The sequence below is a fragment of the Elaeis guineensis genome, chromosome 3 (genome assembly GCF_000442705.2).
Source record: "Elaeis guineensis isolate ETL-2024a chromosome 3, EG11, whole genome shotgun sequence".
Taxonomy (NCBI): domain Eukaryota; kingdom Viridiplantae; phylum Streptophyta; class Magnoliopsida; order Arecales; family Arecaceae; genus Elaeis; species Elaeis guineensis.
In genome coordinates this window covers 9,017,279-9,028,055 of record NC_025995.2, presented here as the reverse complement: position 1 = coordinate 9,028,055, position 10,777 = coordinate 9,017,279, and the positions used below count along the sequence as shown (strand labels likewise).

The following is a 10,777-nucleotide window of genomic DNA, read 5'->3' as shown; positions in this document are numbered from 1 at the left end:
AGTCTTTGAAGAACAAAAACAGACTATTAGATTTTGGTCTTTGATGAATCAAAACAAACCATTAATTTCTTTTTCATAGTTGCTTTATATTATTTGTGATATTTTTATTGTTGATGAGTAATTGAAGTCCCAAGACAAGAAGATGGTGCCCAAAAAATGAAAAAGAAAACATCCCCATCTACTTCAACGGGTTTAGGGAGGCCATTGTATATTTCAAAAACATGGGGTGGAAATTGTAATTACTGGGATGGGGTAGTATAATCTACTCCCCAGCGAAATTCTTTGTGCACCGCGCGATGCAGAAAATGATGCACTGCATGGGATGATTCGCTCTCATACAAGATCAATAAATTTTTTTTTTTTATTATTATCGATATTTTTAGATTTATGTACGAGCAGTGCGCAAAGAATGGCTCCCACGCTCTATTATATGTAAATAAAAATTATCAAATCATGCACATGTTGGACTGGAAGGTTGTTGTTAGCTGAGGAGCAGCTGAGCCCATTCCGACCCATAACAAATTAAATGGACCAGCGGCCTCAGACTGGCATTTAGATCTTCCCCCAGTCCTTGATCTCCACGTGTCATTCGGCTTAAAGGATTCTTTTCTCCTTCAATTAGATTCGGTAGGAGCAAGTTAATGCGCTCAACGAACCACACCTAACCACCACCATCCTCCCTTAAGACCCTCACCCCATCCTTGAAAAACCCAACCCCCCCCCCCCTCTCTCTCTCTCTCTCTCTCTCCCTCTCCAATAAATAAGCCTCCTTACCGCCCTACTTCCCAAACCAAACCTCACCAAAGCTCTCTCTCTCTCTCTCTCTCTGCTCGTCGTCAAGGTGAAGATGACGGCCGGTGGACGGAGGGTGACGGTGTACGCCAAGTCGACGGCCGTGTCGGGGACGCCGGTCCGGCCGGGGAAGACGTACCCGCTATCGTCCTTGGACCACCTGATGGGGCGGCACACGCTGCACTTGGTGTTCTACTACCGGCCCGGTCCGACGCTGGACCGGGACGGGCTCAAGGAGTCGCTGTCGGAGGTGCTGTCGCACTACCCGGCCGCGACGGGCCGTTTGAGTCGAGGGGAGGACGGCGGCTGGATCGTCAAGTGTAACGACGCCGGCGTCAGGTTGCTGGACGCCAGGGCCAACGTGACGCTGGAGGAGTGGCTCGGCTCGGCCAGCGCCGAGGAGGAGATGGAGCTCGCCTATTGGGAGCCCATGGGGGACGACCCCTCCATCTGGTCCCCATACTACATTCAGGTGCGTGCACACGCTTCCAAACTTTATTATATATATATATGCTTCTTTTGTTTATTTAATCTCTTTTTTTTTTTTTTTTTCAGTTGATCATGATCTTGTTATCAACCTGGTCATATATAGCGATCCTTTGGTCAGGATTAGTGTTTTATTTTAGATAGATATAGGTGCCATCAAAAGAGTTCCATATGGGATTTATCCAAGTATGACCTCAGATTCTCTGTAGTTAAAGATGAAGAGGTAATGCTAGCTAGGGTCCCAGGCCTGGTTTCAAGGAAAATGTATTTCACAGTTAGCATGCTATTTCTCATGAGGGGATTAGCTAGGGGGAGTCATGAGATTGATGCAATATGCAGGATGGGTATGGTTTTAGGTGCCAACTCTCAGATGACATGTGCTAATAACCTTCTAGAGTGCCAAGAAAATTAGCCTTTCAGTTTTTATAGAAGGGTTGGGACCCAAGCACAATTTTGCATGTTAAAGATGATATTTTTTTTAAAAAAATTAGTGGCAGAAAAATTACATTAGTCATGGGCGCATATGAGCACAAGTACTTGGCTGTGAAACATGAGTCAACTCTGCTGACTATGAATTAAGAGATGAGGCATGGGAAACTTGTCACCTTTTTTTTTTAATTGCCTCATGAGAAACTATGTCCTCGGCAATCAGCTGAGAGAACTAGGTGTGTTTGGATATTCCTCTAGAATATCCTGCAGGAATTAGGAATTAGAATATGCTCAATAAGCTTTCTAATCTATAAATCCGGCAGGAAATACAGTCCAATACCATTGAATTATCCAAATGAGCTCTTAGGCCTATCCATTTATAATGGTAGCTAGGTTGCTTTACTTTGAATATAATAGATGGTACTATGTGCGTCATAAATTTTGAGTTGCCAATTACTGATTTCTTTGTATCATAAATCATACCTTCCACGTCAAGTAGCCTCTCCAAAGAGGGGGAAAAAATCTGACTCTGTTTATAAAAATTGACTTGTCAATATTAACTTTCCGCAGAAAATTACGAATCGCTTGTCTATCTTGTATTAACTTGTTAGATTCCTTTCATCTGTTTGGTCCTACAAACTTTGCCACGTTTAACAAGTATTTTCATGGATTTTTCGAAGCACCATCCCATAGAAAATCAGCTAAATATATAGTAACATTGCATTTAAAGTTCCCATAAAATTGCAATTATTTGTAAAGATATTTAAAGAAACTATCAATCCGGATCCACCAAAATTATTGCGTCAAAATCCCTATCCAAAAAATGGCAATAATTGGTCAAATGTTTAATAAGTAATTTTAACTTCTGATTTTTTGCGTACAATACTCTAATAAGGTATTCAACTCTGTTTCCCCCATCCACTGTCAAATCATTTGTATTTGTTTTAATTGCAAAGCAACAAGCATTTGTCACTATTATCAATAATTGAAATAAAAAGAAGAAGGCACAATGGTCCATTTCACGAAACTGAAAGTTGGCATTTAATGCAAAGATTGTTGACTCTCCTAACAAATAAATTTACTAGGGACAAGAAGCTTTTAATTGAAAACAAAAACTAAAATAAAGATGCAACCGCCTGATTTTGACCGTGGAACCTATTCCATGTGGAATGGCTTGCTAATTAGTTTAGCCAAATCCAAATACCAAATGGCCAGTTATCAAAAACTTTGAGAATATACAATAAACTTTTATGAAGTTTAAATTCTTGAATCTTAGATGGCGTAAATTATATATAGGCTTCAAGCAATATTTTACCTTGTTTGCAATATCAGCAACTCGTGATCTTGTAAAGACACGCTTAAATTATCTTAATTTTTTGAGCAATTCTAGGTTTAATTTTCAGTGATACTTCCCAAAAATCTAAACCTAGGTAATTAAAGAGTGAGTATGTCTCTCTCCTTTCTTTCTCTATCAAATAAATGAGGAGAGAGAGGAGAGGAGGGGGAGATAGAAGGGTGGACAAATCATTCTCTTATTTTGCTTTCAATTTCTATTTTTTTAATGGATAAAATGAAAAATTCATAATTTAAATATTTAACATCCTATAAAGTACTTGTCAACTTCTTTGCATCTTTAATTCACCTAGAACTTCTATATCAAAGAAAGTGGGAAGCATATAGATCTGCTTGACTCGGGTTATTAGAGGCTAACTAGGAATTGTTTGCAATTTTTTGCAGTTAGAAAGAACAAATCTAAGCTGTAACCCAACTTAACCCAAGCCAATCAAGATCAAATCAATTCAGATCGATTCTCAGGTTATCCCTTTCTAAAATAAATAAGTAAATTATTAGTTTTATTGAAGAACAAGATAGTACCTAACCAATACAAAAATGAAATTATCATACAAGATGTTTAGTGAAAATAAGAAAAGAAATAAAGTTCAACAAAAACATCCTAATAACTTATAAAAACAGAAAATATAAAGTTACAAGCTATGCCCGATACAAATTACAAACTAATGATGAAGAGAAATTCCATGACCATCTTTTATTTTGGAAGTCGGAAAGTTCCATGTCCATCTAGTTAACTCCAAAGTTACTTTATACATGTCCAAAAATCAATATAGAAAAAGAGATAGATTGGGGAAAAGAATTATAAGAATAATCAAATATCCAATTAAATCTACATTTAAAACAGAAAGATAAGTCAAAGCTAATTAGTGATAACGAAGGAAGAAGAAAGATCTCTAAGTCACAACCTCCGATCCAAAAAATACAATGCATCTATATATGGATCGGATTGAGTTGGGTTAGGCTTAACTCACTAATATTTGACCATATCCAATTGGGTTTTGAAAAACTAGAATTGGAACCGGAACTAATGCAATTTATTTAAAATCTAAAACTAAAATCGGTTCGATTCAGCTCTTGGGTGACCTAAATCCATGCACATTCTATTGAAAGATGCCAAAAATTGTTGGTCTGGTTTTGCTGGCCCGTTAATTAATACAAGATTTCGCATAATAAAGTTTATCAATTAAAGCCTCCCAAAATTAATACAAATGAATAATAATACTAATAATAATAACAGTAATATAGAAATTAAGGATCCACTCTAATTTTGACTGGCCCTTGGATCAGGATCCCTAATGATATTGAAGGTGATGGTGTGGTGTGTGGTGTTGCAGATAACGGAGTTCGAGGACAAGGCCTTCGCGATCGGGCTGAGCTGCACGCACATGCACGCCGACCCCACCTGCGCCACCCTCCTCGTCCGCGCCTGGGCCGACTCCCACCGCCGCGCCTGCATCGCCTACGCTCCCTTCCTCCACCCCCCGGCCTTCCTCCCCCGCCCCGATCCCCGCCCCTCCCACCCCCTCCTCTCCCTCAAATCCTCCTCCACCCCCTTCGCCTCCAACTCCAAGATGTCCTCCGCCACCTTCCGCTTCTCCGACCTCGCCGTCAAGTCCCTCCTCGCCGACCTGCAGCCCGACGCCTCCCCTTTCTCCGCCCTCGCCGCCCTCTTCTGGTCCCGCATCGCACGTGCCGCTGGCGTGCCTCCGGGCCCCGGCGAGCTCACCCTCGTCGTGGACGTCCGGAAGCGCATGCATGCGCCGCTCCCTCATGGGTTCTACGGCAACGCCCTCCACTTCTCCCGCGCCCGCGCCAACCTCGCCGCCGGGGTGGCCCACGTGGTGGACGAGCTGGGGCGACACGTGGCGGGACTGCCCGAGGATGAGGTCTGGGCTGCGGCGGAGTGGGCGCACGAGCGGCGGCACCGAGGGGAGGAGGCGTTCCAGATGTACGGGCCGGAGCTCACGTGCTTTGCGCTGGACCACTTGATGGCGTACGGGGCGGCGTTCGAGAAGGAGGGGGAAGGGGGGAGGCCGGCGCATGTGAGCTGTCGGGTGGGCGGGGCGGAGGGGGAGGGGCTGGTGGTGGTGTTGCCGGCGGCGGAGGAGGGAGCGGCGCGGACGGTGATGGTGACGCTGCCGGAGGAGGTGGCGAAGACGATCTGCCGGGACGACGCCATCCTGCGATACGGGCCCACCGTCATGTTCGCGGGGAGGGTTTAGTGGGTCACATTCCAGGTGGGTTTCTGGTGGCGGAAAATTATGCGCGTGCGTGTTCCGGTTCTTATGTTTGTAATAAAAATCGGCGGAATTTAACGTCTGGTCGATTAGTGGACCCGATTTTAACCTGTAATCACTATTGATCAAATTTAAAACTTCCGATCCAGTGTTATATTTAAGTTTAACATTCACTCATTAGATCAAATTACCCTCAATTGAATATGGTTATTATCTCCCCATCACTTCTCCATAGGGTTGGAAGTGGGCCGGATCGGATTGAGCCGGGTCATACCCTTGCTCAAGTTCTGGAACTTTTTTAGGACTTCAAGCTAGGCTTAGGCCCAAAATTTTTTGAAAGATTCATGTCCACTCCTCTCAAGCCCGAGTTCGAGCCTAGATTGGAGCCCGATCCGAACCCAATTGGGCCAGCTCATGATCCACACTGTCTTTCTTCAATCTTCCCTTTCTTAAAATCTTTTTTTTAAAAAAAACTAAGACCTAACCCATTTTGGCCATGACGACAATGATGATTATTAGGTCTTCGACGATGACAACGACTACTACTGTGTCTCCGACGATGAGGATGACCTCCTGGAGCTTGAGCTTGGTCTGATCGATACCAGCAATATCGGTGAAGGTGATGTCAATCTCGAGGATCACCTTCAAAACTTAGATTTGGAGCAGCCAAAGTCCATGGGGTCGTGGAGGCCCTTGGGGCCCCCTAGGTGCAGTGAAAGAGGAAGAAGAGGCCAGTGAAGGCAACGAAAGGGAAGAAGAATTTGTTGAAGGCGAAGAGACCATTACTACTGTCGCTCTCGGAGGTTGAGATGTTGACGCCATTCATGGCAAGGATGTTGATGAGGTCAGGGTCATTAGGGATGACGATGGTGGCACAGTGGCTATCAACGATGGTGAGCTAAAGGGGACCACTGTTCTTGCTGAAGCAGACAAGGGGACAACTAGAGCTTGGGGGCGGTCGAGAGAGAGCGACTGGTTTTGGGAGAAGGGACTTGGTGGAGAAGGGCAAATCCTAGAGCATATGCATGGTGGATAGCACGCCATCGGGAATTGATGAAATACAAGGGTTAGCATGACGTGTTATGCACTATGGGATTTGATTGGGCTAGCTTCAGACTTGGGCCCGGACTGGGCTAAAGATATACCCGAGCCTAGCACGGGCTCGAGTTCGATCTGAAAGACAAACAGACCCTATAATTAGGTCTAAGCCTGGCTTGATCTGTTTTGAACCTAGCTTAAAGTCCGACCTGAGCCCAGTTCCAACCTTACTTCTCTATCTCCTGACTTTCTCATTCTCCGACGAGAAGTGGATCTAGTGTTCCAAGTGTTGGGAATAGTATCCCAAAGTCAATCGTCAGCCTGTTGACGGTTGTACTTATTTTTGTATATGTACATGAATTATAAATTAATAAAAATTATTTTGATATTTTTCATCATAAAATGTTTCATCTTCTAATGAACTCCTATGTTGTGGTGAAGTTCTTAGGACTATTTAGACTCGACAAAAGAGGATTTATCATTTAGTCCTTAAATCTGTTCGCGACCAAATGATACGTTGTTACCAAGGACGACAACGTTTATCAAGCATAGGTCGTTGTGTGTCATATAGATTGGTTGTCCTCTTAACCAATGAGTATGGAGACACTGGTATGACATACAGGTGAGATATAAGGGTACATCTGCATTGAACATGACCGACTCCGGAGCTATTTCTGCTGTCAAGATTTGCTCCGATGGAATATGGGTATACATATCTCTCCGACCTGAGACCGCCATGGTGACTTGCAAGCAACTCACTGCACTTAGGTACTGGACTACCTGAATTTCTAATTCAGTGACGGAAGGCTGCTGGGTGTAGTCAAGTACTTGACTTATTGGTGCGTGTGTCAAGATGGGATTGACCACTCCAGTTTAGGAGCTGTGTACAGTCGTGTTTCAATTTAGCAAAATCTTGACCAGGGTAGTCCTTGTGAGGAGTCACAGGACTGTTTGAGTTGAGCACGATTCGGATGATCTGATCAGGGTTGACAGTTTAACCCTGAGTCGTCCTAAACATGAGGGTCAAAAGGATGAATTATGCAGTAACCATATTCATGTAGGTTCTGAGTGTTGCAATTGCGACTATTCGACCTATCCGGATGTCGGGTACCATTGCTATATGGTTACTTCGATTAGTACAGGAATTGGTTCATGTGCTACCGACTTAGGTTCGAACCTGTGGGGTCACACACATTAGAGGTTCCTATCTGATCTGATGGCTGGTGTAGAATCCTACATGTTTGGGACTCAGTGATCGAGAATCAAGATTCTCTGATCATGAGTTCCACACATTATGGGTACCGGGGTCAAGAGTCTCACTGGTTGGGACTTTTCGATCAGGGTTACATATCGATGAATTCTGATGCCCGATTGCCCATTGAATTTGGACTCAGTATTTATGAGAGGTTTAATTAGTGATTTGATCGCTAATTAACTCAATTTGATTGAGTAATTATTTTTGGATCAAGTCCAATTGAATTGGTTCAGTTGGGTTTGACCCGATTAGGTTAAGAGTTGACCTAATCGTCGAGATGGTTTGGTCCCTGATTTGATCAGGGGTCGGGCTTAGTCAATTCTTGATTTGATTAGGATTTTATTGAGTCTAATTAAGTCTAATTAAGTTGAATTTAAATTAATCTAATTGGACCTAACTTATTTGGTTCAATTAGGTTGGTTTAAATAATGAAACCACCTTGACTCAATCTCCATGAGCCACCTCACTTTCATTGCACCCATTTGAATTCATGAGAAGGAACTTCTCATGAATTATTTTCTCACACCAAGCCCTCTCCACGCCTCACTTTAATGTGCCATATAAATGGATAAGGATGATTGGTTGGCCATTCAAATTCAAAATAAAGTTTGAATTTGAATGGACAATCAATCTTTGCACCTTATCCCTTTTTTTATGCCCCATTTATTACATGAGAAAAGGTTTCTCATGAAATCACTCCATGCACAATTTAAGCCACGCCTCACGCCTTTAGTGGATAAGGGATGAGTTGGCATCCATTTGAATTCAAAATTTGATTTGAATTCAAATATGCAATTATTCATCTTTATCCTTTCTTTTGGATAAGACATTTGACGTTGTTATAAAAGGAGGAGAAGAGTGGGGCGTGCAAGAAGAAGATTTTTGGAGAAAAATTCTGGAGCGTGAGGAAATCTTGTGCGTGAGAAGAAAATTCATATCCTTTCAAGAAAAAAAGAAAGAAAAGAAAGAAAAGTGGGTGCAAGGTTTCCAGTGAGTTCCCTAGAGTTTTTGCTTAGGGTTCGGGAAGTGAGAAAGTGAGCTACGAGTGTCGTGAGCCCATAAAATCTCAGAGAGATCTTCAACATCCTCTCAAGTACGTCTGTTGATGATTCAGAGTATCCAAAGAATCGACAGACATCGATCGAAGGAGTTCGATCAGCATTGACGGTCAAAAGGGCTTTACAACGAGCTAGCACTCGTGAGGAGTCGATCAGATCGGAAGCTTTGTGTGGACGATCCGCAGAAGCCAGACATACTGTGTGGCTGTGTCATGATGATCAGACTCTCCCGACGGTGATCAAATTACGGTGATCTACTACCCGCACAAAGGTATTGTGTTTTGAACACATTACAGTAAAGTGTTTACTGTTTGAATTTGAAATTCAAATTTAAATGAATGCATGCTATATATCATATTTAGATCTTAGTGTAGGATAAATTTATATTAATTAATTAGATTAATTAATATTTTTTCACTGTAAAATCATAATTTTGAAAAAGTTTTAAAATTATCATTTTACCCCTGCACTGAATTTTCTCCACAAATGGTATCAGAGTGGGTTCTTAGATATGATATATATATTTGCATGCATAGATTAAGTTGTAATCTAAAAGTTTAAATTTAAAATTTAAAATTCAAAATTTAAAATTTGAATTTTGAAAGTTGTTCGAAATTCAAAATTCAAAAATTTGAAATTCAAAATTTGAATTTTGAAATTTAAAATTTGAAATTTAAAATTCAAAAATTTGAAATTCAAAATTTGAAATTTGAAATTTGGTTGAAATTTCAAATTTAAAATTTAAAATTCAAAATTTAAAATTCAAAATTTGAAATTCAAAAATTTAAAATTTATTTGAAAATTATTTTCGAAATGCCAAATCCTGATCCATCAGTCCAAATACTTAATTAAAAGAATTAAGTATTGTCTAGTAGGTCTAGAATTATGAATTAAGACCTAAGACAATTGCATAAACTTGTGGGTCAATGGATTAGATGGATTAGATCTATAATTGGGTTAGATCTAAGGTTAGCTTAAAGAAATGGACTAGATTAGAGTAATTGGTCAAATCTAATCAAAAGTTGAATTAGATTAGGTCAAGGATACTCTAGACTCAACTCCAATAGTTGTAGTTGAATGGGTCCATGTCTTTAACTAGACCAAGATGGACTTAATTCATGGCTACACGGTGGAACCCTATTTACTAAGTTGATCAAATTAAAACTAATGAACCGGTTGGTGACTAAGGTAAGTTTGGCAGTTTGATCAGTGGTTTTAAGTGGGAGCTACTCGCAGTGATTCGATCTCTGACGAGTTAATGGCTTATCCCTACCACTGATCTCACTTATCTGGCCAACCTGGTGAATTAGATTTTGATTAGATCACTTGATGATTAGGGCTCACCCATGTCATTAGATAAATCAGTTTGACTGATTTAGATGCTCCTAATGCCAGCTTTAATTAAATCCTTTTTAATCTGACTTGGTAAAATCAGTGGGAGGATTGAAATTGACTGAATATTTTCTTCTCATCTATCCTTTAATAAAATCCTCAAAAATTATTAGGTCCTTAAAAATGATTAAGTTATATTGATAACTAAGTCATAGCCTCCCATTAAGTGAGTGATAATAAGTCCATTAGTTTAATAATTATTGGAGGCCCAAAGGTCTGGTGCTTATTGACTAATGGAATTATCATTCATAATATGATAATTTGGTTTGAGTCTTTCTGATGGTGATCAGGTTGACCGACCAAAGTCAGGCCTGATCATTTATTGGTCCGATTCACCAAATCAAATCATGTTAATGGTTGGACCTAACAAGATCTTTTTAGTGGAGGCCAAAACCTACTGATTGGTTCTGGGGCAAAATCAATTACTAAAAGTTATTTAGAGAAACAACTGGTTATGAACCTACCCATAGATGCACATGGGTTGACCAACTAAAGTTGGGCTCGTGTGTAGTCTGTGTGAATTCTAGTACCCACTAAGGAATTAAAGTAATTTCTCGAATTGGAGGTTGAGGCTACCAGTTCGTAAAAATACTGAGAGAAACTTTAGACTAAAGTCCAAATCTTTAGTATTTATAATTTATGTACTAATAGAGGTCTGATTTTTCTTTATGCAGCTATGGCCACTACCCTGTCCCTCTGGTCATTATTAGATAATGACAAGCTCATGGGACCTAATT

The 10,777-nt window shown here is 40.9% G+C and overlaps 1 protein-coding gene across 1 annotated transcript; it reads left to right on the top strand.

Moving 5' to 3' along the window:
• The first annotated feature begins 743 nt into the window (after positions 1–743).
• LOC105042335 (protein ECERIFERUM 26-like) lies at positions 744–5,458 on the top strand. Its single transcript, XM_010919496.2, has 2 exons — positions 744–1,264; positions 4,395–5,458. The coding sequence occupies exons 1-2, from the start codon at positions 848–850 to the stop codon at positions 5,280–5,282; spliced, it is 1,305 nt and encodes a 434-aa protein (XP_010917798.1). The 5' UTR covers positions 744–847; the 3' UTR covers positions 5,283–5,458.
• The last annotated feature ends 5,319 nt before the right edge of the window (positions 5,459–10,777 follow it).

Bases quoted from the DNA above. Each gene is read 5' to 3' on its own strand.
- LOC105042335 (XM_010919496.2), top strand. From the start codon at position 848: ATGACGGCCGGTGGACGGAGGGTGACGGTGTACGCCAAGTCGACGGCC. The intron at 1,265-4,394 runs GTGCGTGCACAC...GTGGTGTTGCAG, and splicing joins GGTCCCCATACTACATTCAG to ATAACGGAGTTCGAGGACAA.